At 50.0% G+C, this 18290-nt stretch overlaps 1 protein-coding gene across 1 annotated transcript in view; it reads left to right on the top strand.

Moving 5' to 3' along the window:
- The window catches only part of gpr179 (G protein-coupled receptor 179), a 71036-nt gene extending 55059 nt beyond the window's left edge, over nucleotides 1-15977 (top strand). Inside the window, 4 exon segments of the mRNA XM_033034773.1 lie at nucleotides 6190-6328; nucleotides 8133-8238; nucleotides 10524-10670; nucleotides 12555-15977. Coding sequence (XP_032890664.1) covers nucleotides 6190-6328; nucleotides 8133-8238; nucleotides 10524-10670; nucleotides 12555-15977 — 3815 coding nt within the window.
- The last annotated feature ends 2313 nt before the right edge of the window (nucleotides 15978-18290 follow it).

Raw genomic sequence — 18290 nt, forward strand, 5'->3', positions numbered from 1 at the left:
TTGATTCCTTTAGCCCTCAGAGCTAAATCTAACTCTCTCTTGAAAACATCCCGTGAATTGGCCTCCACTGCCTTCTGTGGCAGAGAATTCCACAGATTCACAACTCTCTGGGTGAAAAAGTTTTTCCTCATCTCAGTCCTAAATGGCCGATCCCTTATTCTTAAACTGTGACCCCTGGTTCTGGACTGCAACATGGGGGGGAAATGTTCCTGCATCTAGCCTGTCCAATCCCTTAAGATTTTATATGTTTCTATAAGACACCATCTCATCCTTCTAAATTCCAGTGAATATACGCCCCGTCGATCCATTCTTTCATCATATGTCAGTCCCACCATCCCGGGAATTAACCTGGTGAACCTACGCTGCACTGCCTCAATAGCAAGAATGTCCTTCTTCAAATTAGGAGACCAAATCGGCACACAATACTCCAGGTGCGGTCTCACCAGGGCCCCGCCAACTGCAATAGGACCTCCTTGCTCCTATACTCAAACCCTCTCGTTATGAAGGCCAACTTGCTATTTGCTTTCTCCACTACCTGCTGCACCTGCATGGAGGAATATGTCCATCAAGTCTACTCTGTCATTCAATCATGGCTGATCTATCTCTCCCTCCTAAGCCTATTCTCCTGCCTTCACCCCATAGCCTCTGACACCCGCACTAATCAAACTATTGTTTGAACATAACTGTACTGTTCTATGAATGGGTGATCAATGGTCGACTCGATGGGCCGAAGGGCCTGTTTTAATGCTGTATCTTCCAGCCAATCAAGTGTATGGTGGCGTAGCGGTAGAGTTGCTCCCTCACAGCGCCAGAGACCCGGTTTCAATTCTGACTGCGGGTGCTGTCTGTACGGAGTTTGCACGTTCTCCCCGTGACCTGTGCGGATTTTCTCCATGATCTTCAGTTTCCTCCCACACTCTAAAGACGTACGAGTGTGTAGGTTGATTGACTTGGTATAAATGTAAAACGGTCCCTAATGTGTATAGGGTAGTGTTAATGTGCGGGGATCGCTGGTCGGTGCGGACTCGGTGGGCCGAAGGGCCTGTTTCCTCGCTGTTTCTCTAAACTAAACTAAACTAAACAAACTGATGAATTCATCCAGCTACAGGCGTGAATTCTGTGAAGAGCCGACTGCTCTTTTCTCTATCTCTGGGTGTCAATCAAATGCTGAGCATGGTTTTATCTGTCCAATGATGTAGAACAAAGTATGTGGAGGGGAGGCTTGGGTTAGAAAGGCCAACAATCTCTCATTAACACTGACAGCTCGGCCCTGACACCTCCGTGGCTGGCAACAGCCCCACAGTGCAAGGCGTTCCGTTTCATGACTGAAACTATCTCTGCTGCAGAAGCTTGTTAGGGAATGTAACCGGAAAAGCCAGAAGCATTGTCAAACACATCCCAGCTTGAGTGGTCCCCCCTTTCATCTACTGCCCAGCATGCAGGAGAGTGGATATTTATCAGGAATTGTCCACATTCTCTGGCGATCTAACTCCGTCACTTTGTCCAAACCCCCGAGAACGACCAATGGAACGACAGCAGAACGTTTGTGTTTTAATTTTCTTTGGCCGTTGCTCTTCAGTGGTTACAAAAATATTGTGGAGATGCAATTGCTGGGTCACCAAGGGCTTAGTTTAGTTTAGTTTAGTTTAGAGATACAGCTCAGAAACAGATCCTTCGGCCCACCGAGTCCGCACCGACCAGCGATCCCCGCACACTTACACTATCCTACACACACTAGGGACAATTAACCTACAAACCTGCACGTCTTTGGAATGTGGGGGGAAACCAAAGCACCCGGAGAAAACCCATGTAGGTCACGGGGAGATCGTGCAAACTCCATACAGCAAGCACCCATAGTCAGAATCTAACCCGGGTCGCTGGCGTTGTGAGGCAGCAACTCTGACACGGCGCCACCGTGCCCCCGCGCCTTACAATCGATTCAAGATAAACACAGAGTGCTGGAGTAACTCAGCGGGACAGCCAGTATCTCTGGAGGAAAGGAATAGGTGGTGTTTTGGGTCGAGACCCTTCTTCAGACTGATGGTAGATTCCTTCAGAGATGAGTTGAGGGCACTAGGTGGAGAGGGGGGTAGGAGGGGGCGGGGGGAGGAGGGGGAAGGGGGGGGGTGGAGAGGGGGGTAGGAGGGGGGGAGGGGGAAGGGGGGTGGAGATGGTGGTAGGAGGGGGAGGGAGGGGGAGGGGGGGAGGAGGGGAAGAGGGGGAAGAGGGGAATGGGGGGGAGGAGGGGGAAGAGGGGGAATGGGGGGGAGGAGAGGGGAGGAGGGGGGGAGGAGGGGGTGGGATGGAAACTGATATCTTCAGAGGAGGTAAATCACCCAATCTTTTTCCATTCACCTCAAACGTGGATGGTTTCAAGTGGGTTGTCATGGTGACCACATGAAAGGCCTTTGCCGTTACACAACGTGTGTGAGGCACATTCCAGCCACTGTCGGCCCCTCCAGGGACTTTCTGCCTCGGCCCTGACAACTCGGACTAATTCTCTCCTACAGGACTGTCAATGCCAGGAACCTCTATTAGAAACACAGAAACATCAAAGAGTTTCCACGATAGATGGTGATGGTGAAACATCTTAGTGCACGTACTAAATACATTGTATTTATGGTCTGTAGGTGTCATAACTCAAACAGAAAACAAAATATTTTTCCTAACTTTAATCTGCCCAGTCTATTTCCCCCACAGAAGGTCAGGTTTAATGCAGTTTCCTTGCACTGTGCGTGAAACACTCAGAAATCCTTCAGTCGAGGGCTATGCAATGCTGATAGAAATATCTTTTACATTTTTATTCCTGTTGTCATTTTTATTCATCTTCTTGGTTCAGTTAGAGTAGAGAGAGTCATAGTGATACAGCGTGGAAACAGGCCCAACTTGTCTACGCCGACCAACATGTCTCATCTACACTAGTCCCACCTGTCTGCATCTGGCCCGCATCCCTCCAAACCTGTCCGATCCATCTACCTGTTTAAATGTTTCTTAAACATTGCATGAGTCCCTACCTCCACTACCTCCTCCAGCAACTCGTTCCGTACACCCACCACCCTTTGTGTGAAAATGTCACCCCTCAGATTCCTAATAGTTCATTTGCTTCATCTGCCTTCTCCTAAACCTGAACTAAAACATCCCTGGTTTCACCTCCCTCCCAGCAAACAAGAACAAATAATCCACCGCCACTTCCGCCACCTCCAACGTGACCCCACCACTCGCCACATCTTCCCATCTCCCCCTATGTCTGCCTTCCGCAAAGACCGCTCCCTCCGCAACTCCCTTGTCAATTCTTCCCTTCCCTCCCGTACCACCCCCTCCCCGGGCACTTTCCGTTGCAACCGCAAGAAATGCAACACCTGTCCCTTCACCGCCCCCCTCGACTCCATTCAAGGACCCAAGCATCGTTCCAGGTGCGACAAAGGTTCACCTGTATCTCCTCCAACCTCATCTACTGCATCCGCTGCTCTAAATGTCAGCTGATTTACATCGGGGAGACTAAGCGGAGGTTGGGCGATCGTTTCGCCGAACACCTCCGCTCAGTCCGCAATAACCAACCTGACCTCCCGGTGGCTCAGCACTTCAACTCCCCCTCCCATTCCCAATCCGACCTCTCTGTCCTGGGTCTCCTCCATTGCCAGAGTGAGCAACACTGGAAATTGGAGGAACAGCACCTCATATTCCGCCTGGGTTGCTTGCGTCCGGTTGGCATGAACGTTGAATTCTCCCAGTTTTGCTAGCCCTTGCTGTCTCCTCCCCTTCCTTAACCCTCGAGCTGTCTCCTCCCATCCCCCCGCCCTCGGGCTCCTCCTCCTCCCTTTTTCCTTCCTTCTCCCCCCCACCCCCCATCAGTCTGAAGAAGGGTTTCGGCCCGAAACGTCGCCTATTTCCTTCGCTCCATAGATGCTGCTGAGTTTCTCCAGCATTTTTGTGTACCTTCGATCTTCCAGCATCTGCAGTTCCTTCTTGAACAAGAAGTTTAGATTAGTTTAGTTTGTGGTCACGTGGGCCGAGGTACAGTGAAAAGCTTTTTGTTGCGTGCTGACTAGCAAGAGGAAAGACAGTACATGATTACAATCGATCCATTTACAGTGTTTGAATACAGGATAAATGGAACTAAAAGCCCTGTCCCACTGTACGAGTTCATTCCAAGAGCTCTCCCGAGTTTGCCCTGATTCGAACTCGGAGATTTACGGTAATGGCCGCTCGTCGGTACTCGGGGCTCTCGTGGGCATTTTTCATCATGTTGAAAAATCTTCACAAGTCTTCCCGTGCTTACCTGCCGTTAGCGAGTCTTCCCGAGTACCTGCCGTTAGCGCTAAGAGACGTCCCCGAGCTCCGACGTACCCGCTACGTTCAATCTCCGTGCTTACCCTGAGTTTGATTTTATTTGAACTCGAGAAAGCTCTTGGAATGAACTCGTACCGTGGGACAGGGGCTAATAGGCAGCAACTCTACCGCTGCGCCACCGTGCCGCCCATACGGAATCTAATTCAAATTCACCTCCAATCAGTGATGTCTCCTTGACCTTCAAACACAAAACACTTAGTAATACGCTCTCTACAAAAATACAAAATACAACCATGTGAATTTTCCATATCTGCTCTTTCGAAAGGGATATTGATGTATTTTAAGTGTATCAGGCATCGGAATGTCACTGCAGTATGCCAAGGTGCTAATATTTGCACAGTATAAAGTGCACGCCTAGGTATCAGGAGCGGTATCCCAGGGGGAATTTCTAGATATATTGCTGGACTCGGAGACTTACATCTGTTAAAGGGAACAAGAATGACAAGGGGGATATCAGGAACCATCTTGATATCACTATCCTGCCAGGTCTGTACCAGCTGGTACGGTGGCACAGTGGTTATGTTACTGGACCAGTAACCTAGAGGCCTGCCTTAGGATCCCAGTTCAAATCTCACCACGGCACATGGGCGGCACAGCGGTAGAGTTGCTGCCTTGCAGCGCCAAAGACCCGGGTTCGATCCTGACTATGGCCACGGTTTGTACAGAGTTTTACGTTCTCCCTGTGACCGCGTGGGTTTTCTCCGGGTGCCTTGGTTTCCTCCCACACTCCAAAGACGCACAAGTTTGTAGGTTAGTGGAGTACAAGTTTGTAGGTTCATTGGCTTCTGTAAATCGTCCCTAGTGTGTGGGATAGAACTAGTGTGCGGGTGATCGGTGGTCGGCGGGGATTGGGTGGGCCGAAGGGCCTGTTTCCATGCTGTATCTCTAAATTAAACTAAACCAACAGCTGAGGAATTTAAATTAATTTGACTAAAACCTAATAGTCTGAAATCTCATCTAATCAGTAAAAGAGTCATGTGGTCATTTTGCAGAGAAACAGGCCCTTCAGCCCATCTGATCCATGCTGACTATCAAGTTACCATATACATTAATCCCATTTTATTCCCTGTATCAACTTCCTTTTACCATCAGAATAAAAGGACGTTCCTTTAGAAAGGAGATGAGGAGGAATTTATTTAGCAAGTCTGTGGAATTCATTGCCACAGATGGTTGTGAAGGCCAAGTATTTTGTAAAGCAGGGATTGATTAGTAGGGCGTTAAAGGTTACGGGGAGAAGGCAGGAGAATGGGGTTGAGAGGGAACATAGATCAGCCATGATTGAATGGCGTAGTAGATTCGATGGGCCGAATGGCCTAATTCTGCTCCTAAAACATATGAGCGTAAGAAATAAGAAGGGCCATCTTGATTTCCGCTGTGAAATCTTGATGCTAAAGAGTATACGTCTGGACTCTGTGATGATTCACTGGAGCGCAGGAGGGTGAGGGGCGATCTTATGGGGGTGTATAAAATCATGAGTGGAATAGATAGGGTAGATGCACAGAGTCTCTTGCTCAGAATAGGTGAATCGAGGACCAGAGGACATAGGTTTAAGGTGAAGGGGAAAAGATTTAATAGGAATCTGGGGGGTGATTTTATCACACAGAGGGTGGTGGGTGCATGGAACAAGGAGGTAGTTGAGGCTGGGACTATCTCAACTTTTAAGAAACAGATAGACTGGTGTTTGGATAGGACGGGTTTGGAGGGATACGGGCCAAACGCGGGCAGGTGGGACTAATGTAGCTGGGACATGTTGGCCGGTGTGGGCAGGTTGGGATGAAGGGCCTGTTTCCACACTGTATCACTCTAGGAGTCTAATTGAAGTCTTGTGTCTTCCATTAGCTGAGCTCCTCTTCCTTTGCTGGGGATGTTACCTCTGCTTCGCAGTGCGATCGGTTCCCTCCACGTACCACGAGCCACGTTTCTTGGGCCTCGCCATCCACAATGAAATCCTCATGTCTGCTGCCTTCTACAGCCTCAGGTAAGGGGTCATGCCCAGCCCGCGGCAACCTTCAACTACATCCAATCCCCCTGTTCCCTTTCAAACTGATGCCAGCTGCCACTCCGTGAATGGTACAGGGCTAACAATTGTAAAAACTTAAAACGGTAAAATCTTGAAAAATCAAGAACCTGACAACCTCCACTTTAAAAGTACCCAATGACTTGGCCACCACAGCCGTCTGTGGCAAATATCTCCACAGATTCACCACCCTCTGACTGAAGAAATTCATCCTCATCTCCTTTTTACTCTGATCCCCCATCTGTCTCAAGGTCCTCCTATATCTCACAATCCATCACGGGGTCCTCACAGATCACACTATCTGTCATTATTTCCTCCCAGACCCACCATCCAAGTTATCTAATAAGATCTAAAACGAATAAGAAATGTTTTTGAATGTGCCATTTCCCTGCCTGGTCTGTCTTCATTGCCTGGTCTCTCTTCATTGCTCACAGATAAGGTCACACCCCAGTAAAAATATCTCCAAATACCTGCCCCTGATTAATAATCTGTCCTCCCACCTCCTCACCTTTCTAACAGCAAGCCATGTGAAGATGAGCTACATTGTGGTCACTCTCATTGTTGACATCATCACTCACTCACTCACTCACTCGCTCACTCACTCGCTCACTCACTCGCTCACTCACTCGCTCACTCACTCGCTCACTCACTCACCCACTCACCCACCCACTCACCCACTCACTCACACACACCCACCCACTCACCCACTCACTCACTCACTCACCCACTCACTCACCCACTCATCACTTGTCACTTCCTCTGAAGACACGAGAAGCTGCAGATGCTGGAATCTGAAGCAACAAACAATCTACTGGAGAATACCCAGCAGGTCGATCAGCGTCAGGGGAGAGAATGGAAAGGAAAGGAAAAGGTTGACGTTTCAGCGCAACAAAGCCGCATCAGAACACAGAGGTATCGACAAGTCCCGGCCCTGAGATGTGCAGGAAGGAACTGCAGATGCTGGTTTACACCGAAGATAGACACAAAGTGCTGGAGTAACTCAGCGGGGCAGGCAGCATCTCCGGAGAGAAGGAATGGGTGACGATTCGGGTCGAGACCCTTCTTCAGACTGAGAGTCAGGGGAGAGGGAATCGAGAGATATGATGCCAGCCATCCCTTCCCCCCACAGATGCTGCTTTACCCCACTGAGTTCTTCCAGCAGATTGTTGCTCATGTCCTCTCCACTCTCCCCACCCCTCCATACCCCCTCCTCGTATCTCTCAGAAAAGATCATGGATGAGTTTCCAATCGCAGTCAACCAAGCTACCTCAGATGGAAGAGAGACACAGAATCTTGGAGTAACTCAGCGGGTCAGGCAGCAACCCTCGAGAAAACGAATAGGTGACATTTTTCTTCTTCTTCTTAAGCCCTTTGCCCCTCTAGGCCATTGACAAATGTCCTCCACCTCACTCGGTTGTTGGCAGTTCTTTCGAGATCTCCCCAATTGAGCCCACTCTCAGACACTTCTGTCTAGACACCTCTTCTCCAGCTGTTCCTGGGGGCGACCTCTTTTCCTTTTGCCTTGGGGGTTTCCTCTCAGGGCTTGCTGGGTGATGTTTGTGGTGACATTTTAGGTCGGAACTATTGTTCAGACCTGAAAGGCCACCGGTCCTTCTTCTCCAGAGATGCTGCCTGTCCTGCTGAGTTACTCCAGCGTTTTGTGTCTATCTTCGGTGTAAACCAGCATCTGCAGTTCCTTCCCACACATTGGGCCAAAGGGGCCTGTTTCTGCGCTGTGTGACTCTGTGACTCCGTCTTCCTCCAGGTTCACCATGGCGACCACTCTTCACCCGGACTGGATGCTTCTGCTCTTCTTCATCCACACTCACCTGACTGTCACGCTGACACTGATACTGCTCCTCGTCCCAAAGGTAATTACGACTCCTCTCCTTTTTCTGAAAACGAAGAGATTGGGATAAACTTTTACTTCTACACATGGGTTGACGGAGTGGAGCAGTTTGTCCACTTGCCTGCCGGTCGAACGCACTGAAAATTGAGATACTCCCATAATTGAAGATGATCTGTTTCCCTCCATCCGTTCCCAGGCCCTGACAAGGAATAATAACCTCAATTTCACCCATTGATCTGCGAATCCCAGCAAGCTGGAGCAACAAAGTTCATGTTCATGTCATAGGAGCAGAATTGGGCCCTTCGGCCCATCGTGTCTACTCCACCATCAAATTATGGCTGGTCTGTCTTTCCCTCGCAACCCCGTTCTCCTGCCGTCCCCCCAACACAATCCTTGACACCCGTTCCAATCAAACATCAGCCCAAGGAACCGCAGATACTGGAATCTTGACCAAGACACAAAGTGCTGGAATATCTCAGCAAGTCGGGCAGCATCTGTGGAGGGAAGTGATAGGTGTGACATGTCGAGTTGGGAGCCCCCTTCAGAACTCTCTCCAAAGGGAGTTCTGTGAGACCCTCTCTTCAGCCTGAAGAAGGATACTGACCCAAGATGCCATGGGATCATCCTCTCCCTCCACAAAGGACAGAGGCACATGTAATGAGCAGCTGGAGGAGGTTGTTGAGACATTTAAAATACATTTGGACAGGTATATGGATTGGAAAGGTTTAAAGGGATATGGACCAAGTGCAGGCAGGTGAGACTAGTGTAGGTGGGGCACCTTGGTCGGCGTGGGCAAGCTGAGCCGAAGGGCCTGTTTCCATGCTGTTAACTCTATGAGATGCTGCCTGACTCACTGAGTTCCTCTCACACTTTGTGTTTTGTTCATGATTCCAGTAGAGTCATAGAGTGATACAGTGTGGAAACAGCCCCTTCGGCCCAACCTGCCCACACCAGCCAACAGTGTCCCAGTTACACTAGTCCCACCTGCCTGCCCCTGGTCCATATCCCTCCAAACCTGTTCTATCCATGTACCTGTCCAACTGTTTCTTAAACGTTGGGATAGTCCCAGCCTCAACTACCTCCTCTGGCAGCTCGTTCCATACACCCAACACCCTATGTGTGAAAAAGTTACCCCTCAGATTCCTATTACATCTTTTCCCCTTCACCTTAAACCTATGTCTTCTGGTCCTCGATTCACCTACTCTGGGCAAGAGATCTATTCCTCTCATGATGTTATACACTTCTATTATAGTTTATACAGTATATTAAAGTTTATTATACAGATAATTAACTTTATATTGCTAAGTGATCCAACTTCAGACTTTTCTCTGAGCTAATTTAATATACAAACATAAACAGTGTCAATGCGATAAGATCTACTCAGCAAAGGCACTCTATGAGTGCGGGATGTGTGAGTGGGGTTGCCAACTGTCTCACTCCCAAATAAGGGACAAAAGGTCAAAATAAGGGACAAATTCCCGGCGGCAATTCATTGACCGACTCGGCCGTGGCTGGGTGAATGATGAATTGGCCCGGGTGCTGGACTTCACACAAAGCCCAGCCGGCGGGCCAGCTGAGGAGTTTTGGCCCAGCACCGCATCCAACTCATGAACCGATGATCGGCCACGAGAAGAAGGGCTGGTGGTGTCGGCGGTAAGCAAAGGTCGGACAGCTGGCCGGGCTGCCGACCGACGGGGCCACGGGCGAGGCTCTGCTGCTGCACTCCATGGGCTGCACTACGTCGGGACGGGTGAGGCGGGGCCGGACGCGGCGCTCTGACCCGACAGTCCCCTCGACCCGAGTAGAAGCAGTCAAGGGCGGTCCCGTACGGGACAAACTAATTAAGCCCAATATACGGGATGTCCCGGCTAATGTTCCCAATGTTGGGCGAGTCCAGAACCAGGGGCCACAGTCTTAGAATAAAGGGGAGGCCATTTAAGACTGCGGTGAGAAAAAACTTTTCACCCAGAGAGTTGTGAATTAGTGGAATTCCCTGCCACAGAGGGATGGAGGCCAAATCACTGGAAGGATTTAAGAGAGAGTTAGATAGAGGTCTAGGGGCTAGTGGAATCAATGGATATGGGGAGAAGGCAGGCACTGGTTATTGATTGGGGATGATCAGCCATGATTGCAATGAATGGCGGTGCTGGCTCGAAGGGCCGAATGGCCTCCTCCTGCACCTATTTTCTTTGTTTCGATGTTTCTAAAACGGGACAGTTGGCAACCCAATGTGTGAGGGATTGTTGGTGTGTTGGTGTCGTTGTGAGACTGCTGCCCGGATCCATGGCCGTGAACCTCTGTCCACAGTTCCTCCACATGGGAGCGCCATTGCGGGAAGACCTTGTGGCTGAGGTGTACGAGGATGAGCTGGACCTGCGATGCTCTGGTTCCTACCTCAACAGCAGCATCACGTCTGCCTGGAGCGAGCACAGCCTGGATCCAGAGGACATTAGGGTGAGCAGCGGGGAGCCTAGACACCGGATGCTTCAACCATGTACAGTATCTTAGACACAAACAGCTGGAGTAACTCAGCGGGACAGGGAGCATCTCTGGGGAGAAGGAATGGGTGACGTTTCGGGTAGGGACCCTTCTAACGTCACCCATTCCTTCTCTCCACCAGAAGCTGTCTGACCCGCTGAATTACTCCAACTTTTGTGTCTATCTTCGGTTTAAACCAGCATCTGCAGTTCCTTCCGACACATGTAAAGTATCAAGGTTGGGTAGGCAGGGGATTTAAGCATTGAAACAGTACCTTCGGCCCATCAAGTCCATGCTGACCATAGATCACCCGTTCACACTAGTTCTATGTTATCCTACTTTGTCATCCACTCCCAGCATACGAGGGGCAATTTGCAGAGAGACAATATTATCACTCTGCACTTGCCCCTAGTGTGTCGAGAGGGGATGAGAAAGTGGAATAACATATATATATATAATATATTCACACATACATACACACACATACATGCACATATATATATATGCATGAATAAATACAAACACAAGAATAATGCATCTAAGCCTATATAGTTTGGAGATTGTAGTGTTTCAAAGCCTGATGGCTGTAGGGAAGAAGCTGTTCCCCAAACCTGGACATAACAGTTTTCAGACTCCCATACTTTCTTCTCGGTGGCAGGGGTGAAATGAGAGCGTGGCCAGGGTGGTGTGTGTGTGTCTCTGATGATGCTGGCTGCCTTATTGAGACACGTTCATACCCATTGTGAAAGATAAATGGCAGAGAAAGATGGGGCATGCTTCTCTTTACCAGAAACCTCTGGGAGAGGCTAATATGAGACACAGCTTTGGTCGGCACGGTGGCGCAGTGGTAGAGTTGCTGCCTCACAGCGCCAGAGAACCGGGTTGAATCCCGACTACGGGTGCTGTCTGTACGGAGTTCGCACCTTCTCCCCGTGACCGTGTGGGTTTACTCCGACATCTTCGCTTTCCTCCCACACTCCAAAGACGTACAGGTTTGTAGGTTAATCGGCTTGGTATTATTGTAAATTGTCCCTGGTGTGTGTAGGATCGTGTTAGTGTGCGGGGATCGCTGGTCGGTGCAGACTCGGTGGGCCGAAGGGCCAGTTTCCGCAATGTATCTCCACAACTAAACTAAAACTGAACTAAAGATAGACACAAAATTCTGGAGTAACTCAACGAGACAGGCAGCATCTCCGGAAAGAAGGGATGGGTGAGGTTTCGGGTCGAGGCCCTTCTTCAGACTCAGACTAATAGAAACATAGAAACATAGAAAATAGGTGCAGGAGTAGGCCATTCGGCCCTTCGAGCCTGCACCGCCATTCAATATGATTATGGCTGATCATCCAACTCAGTATCCTGTACCTGCCTTCTCTCCATACCCCCTGATCCCTTTAGCCACAAGGGCCACATCTAACTCCCTCTTAAATATAGCCAAATGAACTGGCCTCAACTACTTTCTGTGGCAGAGAATTCCAGAGATTCACCACTCTCTGTGTGAATTTTTTTTATCATCTCGGTCCTAAAAGACTTCCCCCTTATCCTTAAACTGTGACCCCTTGTTCTGGACTTCCCCAACATCTGGAACAATCTTCCTGCATCTAGCCTGTCCAACCCCTTAAGAATTTTGTAAGTTTCTATAAGATCCCCCCACAATCTTCTAAATTCTAGCGAGTACAAGCCGAGTCTATCCAGTCTTTCTTCATATGAAAGTCCTGCCATCCCAGGAATCAGTCTAGTGAACCTTCTCTGTACTCCCTCTATGGCAAGAACGTCTTTCCTCAGATTAGGAGACCAAAACTGTACGCAATACTCCAGGTGTGGTCTCACCAAGACCCTTATACTTCCTTATCTCTCCCGCAGGATGAGCTGAAGAAACTTTACGCCCAACTAGAAATCCACAAAACCAAGAAGATGACGGCCAACAACCCTCACCTTGTGAAGAAGAGGAGTTCCCGGCGTGGCCTCGGCCGCTCCATCATTAAACGCATCGCCGATATTCCCGACTCGGTGAGTAGGCAGTGCAGTCGTGTGGAGAGAGGAGGGTCCATCGGGACCGTCAGCCACGCCGGCTCCTACAAGAAAAAGTTCAACGAGCCTGCCAGCGCCAGCATGAAAGTCAAAGAAGATTCCATCAAACGCCGCGTGTTCTCCATCAGGAAGTCCCACAGCACCCACGACCACACGAGGGGTCACTCTGGAAGGACCGACGCCCCCAGTCGGGACTCGTCCCTGCTGGACTCCCTGATGAGGAAGAAACTGGCCAAGAAAGCCTCGCAGAGGTCGCACACGGAGTCGGTGGACGCCGCGCCGTTGGTGTGCAAGTCTGCCAGTGCCCACAATCTGACGGTGGACAGGTCCCCGGCCCCCAGTCAGCCTGGCCCCCTGTACAAATCTCACAGCGTCCTCAACTGCACCAGGGACAAGGCGCTGGTGATCAGCACCGCGGGCGAGGACAGCACCAGGGAGGTTGGGGAGAAAGGCCAGAGGAAGCCATCCATCAGCCTGCAGCTGCCCATTGTCATCACCCAGCCAGAAGCCCCTTCCACCCCCACCGTCTCCGAGAGACCCCCGCCAGCGGGAGAGGGGACCCCGCGGCATCTGCACCCTCCCTCCGCCGAGAACAACCCCCACAAACACGGCTCCTGCTCGACTCTCAAGGGCGGGGGCGGCGTGGACCGCTCGCTCTCGTCGGGCAAGCTGGACTGCAGGAGAAAGTCGGTGGACGTGGAGAGAAAACATCACAGCTTCCGTCACTCTGGGACGAATAGTCTCCAGGGAGGGAAGGGGAGAGAGGCGGCGAGAATCCGCAGCGAAACCAACCTGGCCACAGCTCGGCGCTCCGGGCCCAATGCATCTCCTCCAGGAGTTGGCGACTCTTCAAAAACAGAAGCTTCGACTCGTCAAGAGGAGATGTCTCCCGCGACTCATAAAACCGAGGCGCCGTCTGAAAAAACGGGGCAAGTTAAAACAGGAGGGGACAAGCGAGAAAAATACATGGCACTCGTAAAACAATCGAGCAACAGTTCCATCGTTTGCCCGTGGGATACCACGGATGAAGATACAACAGCGATGAACATCAGCGTGGACCAGAAGGGTCGCTCTCTCTCCGTCTGCATGGTGGCTCCAGATTCACTTCTTCACCACAGCTCGTTCAAAACAAAGGCCACAAATCTCTCACTGAAACTGCCCAAAGGATTTGGCCAGTCTTTTAAACATCTAGTGGCACAGGGGAAGCTGAGGGGTAGCAGGCGAGAGAAGTCCACCAAAGCAGGTGAGAAGGTGAAGGGTAGTCCCGAGCAGGAGATGGACCCACCAGAGAGAGAGGACTGGAGTAAAGAAGAGAAGTCACAGCCGACAGATGTATCTGAGGACGTTTCTTCGGATGCCTCTCCATTGGAAGCAGGGCACAGGGAAAGCAAGCGGGAAAGGTACATGTCCCTCTTGACAAACACTGCCATCATTTGTCCATGGGACGTCGCTTTGAAAGACACATTGGCCACGAGTGCGGCTGAAGACCAGAAGAAGGGGCGTTCTTTATCGATCGGGGCTGGAGCCCCAGGGTCACTGCTGCAAGGAACCTTCATCGCAAAAGACCCAGACGGTTCCTTGCAGCAGAACAAACACTTGGCTCGCTCGCTGAAACTTCTCGTGTCGCCGGGCAAGCCGGAGCTGAACAGAGAGAACACAGACGGGGAATCACAGGCCAGTGAGAAATCTAAAGTCGCTGATATATGTCCATGGGATGCAGAAGATGCTCAGAGCAAAGAGGCGTCTTTACCCACTGATAAATCCAAAGGTGCTCAGAACTACCTCCGGGGCGCAGCTGGTACAGTGAGCAGACAGGAGAAGAGATTGTCCGTTGACAAATTCAGACTCTCAGATGTTGATCTTTCAGCAAACGCTGCAATCGTTTGTCCGTGGGACATGGTGTTGAGCGGGATACAAGCCGTGGATGCGGGCCCAGAGCACAAGAAGGCCCGGTCTTTGTCTGTTTGTGTCGGAGTCCCTGGCTCCCTTCTACAAGGCGCTTTGAACACAAGAGATGGAAACGCCAGTTTACTGCAGCAGAATAAACGCTTGCCTTCGTCGCTGAAACTTCTCGTGACACCGAGCCAGGTGTGGAACAGAGAGAACAAAGAGGCAACGTCCACAGATACATCTAAAGCGGCTGATATCTGTCCCTGGGATGGAGGGGGTAACAGGAGCGATGTTGCATCTTTACCCACTGATCAATCTAAAGCTGTGGATATCTGTCCTTGGGATTCAGAAGATGTCAAAGCCAAAGATACATCTTTACCCATTGCTAAATCTAATGTTGCAGAGGTCTGTCCTTGGGACTCAGGAGATACCAAGATCAAGGATGCGTTGTCACCCACTGATAAATCTAAAGCTGCCGTTATCTGTCCCTGGGATTCAGAAGATGCTAAGAACCACGATACATCAATACCCATGGACAGATCTAAAGCTGCATACGTCTGTCCGTGGGAGGCAGGTGATTCTGAGAGGATAGAGGAAGAATCAGCGTCCTTCGACGAGTCCCAGTTTGAAGATGTCTGTCCGTGGGATAGTGTTTCACAAGGGACATCAGAAATGAGAGTCAGTGAAGATGAGAAGAAGGGGCGGTCTCAGTCGGTTTGTGTGGGTGTCCCGGGGTCACTTGTGCAGCGCGCCTCGAAGGCAAGAGGCGTAAGTGATTCGTTGCCACAGTCTAAGTGGTTGGCGCTGTCGCTGAAACTCAGAACTGCACCTGAAAAAACAAAAGCTAGAGAGGACAAAGGAAAATCGTTGCTCACAGATCAAGCCAGCGTTGTGGATATCTGTCCATGGGAAATGGGGGGCTTACCACCTCCATCGACCGACCAAGCTAACGTTGTGGACATCTGTCCATGGGAAATGGGGGACTTACCACCTCCATCGACCGACCAAGCTAACGTTGTGGATATCTGTCCATGGGATATGGAGGACTTACAGCTCAAGGAAACATCTCCATCGACTGACAAAACTAACGCTGTGGACATCTGTCCCTGGGACACAGAAGATGCTCAGAGTCATGAGGCCAAATCAGGGCCCACGGATAAATCCAATCTGTCACATGTGTGCCCCTGGGAGGGTGAAGCATTGACAACCGGGGAAGGTCAAACAGGCACAAAGGCCAAAGTTGATGTTGTCTCACTTTCCCCTGGAAATGCAGAGGCAGTGACGGCAACTCAAGGCGAAAATAAAGACGGCGGGAAACCAATAGAGGGAGAGAGGGTTGGGGCTTCATCTGAGACAAGCCCATGAGTTTGACACAAGTTTGTGGAGATGCCAAAGTTGAATAATGACTGTGCAATGGGTCCGTTTTATTGAATGGAAGATTTCCCCAAGGCATTGGGAAAATGAAATCATTAATTGCAAGTTTTCAAGTGTAAATATGTAGCGTGCAGCACCATAAACAGCTTCTTCCCAAAAACACGGACGTGTTATTCTTGTGGGTAATAAAATATTCATTTTCTTACTTTCTATTTCTAAGCTGAATGAAAGCCAGAGCTAATGATACACTCTTAAATGTAATGGCCACAGAGGCTTTGAGTCATAGAGCATGGATCACCGTGTCCATGGTGATAGAATGACAGGAACAGGAAGTATGTTGAGATTGAATCCCTAGTGAAATTAAATTTCCCTGATTTAACTTATTAAAAACATAATTTCTACTTCAAACGGGCAGCATGTTTCCTCATTCCTAGTGTGGCTGTGATTTGGTCTATAGACTTTAGAGATACAGCAGGGAAACATGCCCTTCGGCCCACTGAGTTCGTGCCAGCCAGCGACCCTCACACACGAGCACTATCCTACACATTAGGGACAATTTACTATTTACGGAAGCCAATTAACCTAGAAAAGGAAGACACAAAATGCTGGAGTAACTCAGCGGGACAGGCAGCATCTCTGTAGAGAAGGAACGGGTGACGTTTCGGGTCGAGACCCTTCGACCCTTCTTCAGACATGGTGAGTGTATGTGTTTAGATTATATGTTTAATATGCCCCTCTAAAAACAGGACGTAAGCTCACTATCGACACCCAGTTAATGGGATATTGACCCCAAGTTACACAAAAAAGCTGGAGAAACTCAGCGGGTGCCTATTATAGGCACGTTGCCTATTTCCTTCGCTCCATAGATGCTGCTGCACCCGCTGAGTTTCTCCAGCTTTTTTGTGTACCCTTGGGGTCAATATCCCACTAACACTGCTGGGTGTCGATAGTGAGCTTACGTACTGTTTTTAGAAAACCTTCGATTTTCCAGCATCTGCAGTTCCTTCTTGAACAAGATATTTTCCCCTATTCGCGAGAGCAATTTCTAGTTTAACACTGATAATCTGGATCTGGACAATTTTTAACTTTTTTTTTTAACCAAGCCAATTAACCTACAAACCTGTACGTCTTTGGAGTGTGGGAGGAGACCGAAGATCTCGGAGAGAACCCACGCAGATCACGGGGTGAATAGTCGGGATCGAACCCGGGTCTACGGCGCTGCAGTTTGCTGTAAGGCAGCAACTCTACCGCTGCGCCACCGTGACCGCCCAGTCATCAGTGTGAAAACAGACTCTTCAGCCAATTTGCCCACCAACCAACATGCCCCATCTACACGAGTCCTACCTGCCTGCGTTTGGCCCATATCCCTCTAAACCCATCCAATTCATTTGATTTGATTCAATTTTATTGTGATTGTGCAGAGTACAAGTACTGAGACAACGAAATGCTTTTTCCCATCCAGCCAAAACAAATAAAAGCACAGAACACGATAGTCTATAACATAAAATCCCCACAGCGGTATCAAAGTTTCCTACTGTGAGGGAAGGCACCAAAGTTCAGTCAACTTCCTCCTTGATGTTCTTTGATGTCCACCCATGGTCGGGGCCTCCCGAGCCCCCTGTAGTCGCCGCTACAGGCGGCACGATGTTCAGGCCCTCTCGCCGGGATGATGGAACTCCGACGTCGGAACGGAAGAACATCCTCAGCGGCCTGGACCTCGGAATCGGCCACTTCCTACCCGAGTCCGCGGCTCCCGAAATCCACAGGGCGAGCTGGGCGGAGATTCAACGCTGGCGGCCCTCGGCAAAGGGTCCCAGGTTCACGAACCTGTCCAAACGTTTCTTAGACATTGCAATAGTCCCTGCCTCAACTACCCCCTCCAGCAGCTCGCTCCATACACCCACCGCCCTTTGTGTGAAAATGTTAGGTTCCTATTAAATCTCCCCTCCCCCCTCACCTTAAACCTATCTCCTCTGGTTCTCGATTCACCTACTCTGGGCAAGAGACTCTGTGCATTTACCCGATCTATTCCGCTCATGAATAATAATACACTGGAATAATATTCTATCGATCACCCGTCAGAGGAGAGAAGAGGGAATAACCGCAGTGTGGATGGGCAATGTGTTGCCTTCTTTCCCGAGGCAGCGTGAAGTGTGGACGGGGTTGATATTGGGGCGGGAGAGGCCAGTTTTAGTTTAGTTTATTGTCACGTGTACCGAGGTACAATGATAAGCTTTTGTTGCTTGCTTTCCAGTCAGTGGAAAGACAATACATGGTTACATTCAAGCCATTTACAGCAAAGAT

This window comes from Amblyraja radiata, chromosome 16, assembly GCF_010909765.2.
Source record: "Amblyraja radiata isolate CabotCenter1 chromosome 16, sAmbRad1.1.pri, whole genome shotgun sequence".
In the NCBI taxonomy this organism is placed as follows: Eukaryota; Metazoa; Chordata; class Chondrichthyes; order Rajiformes; family Rajidae; genus Amblyraja; species Amblyraja radiata.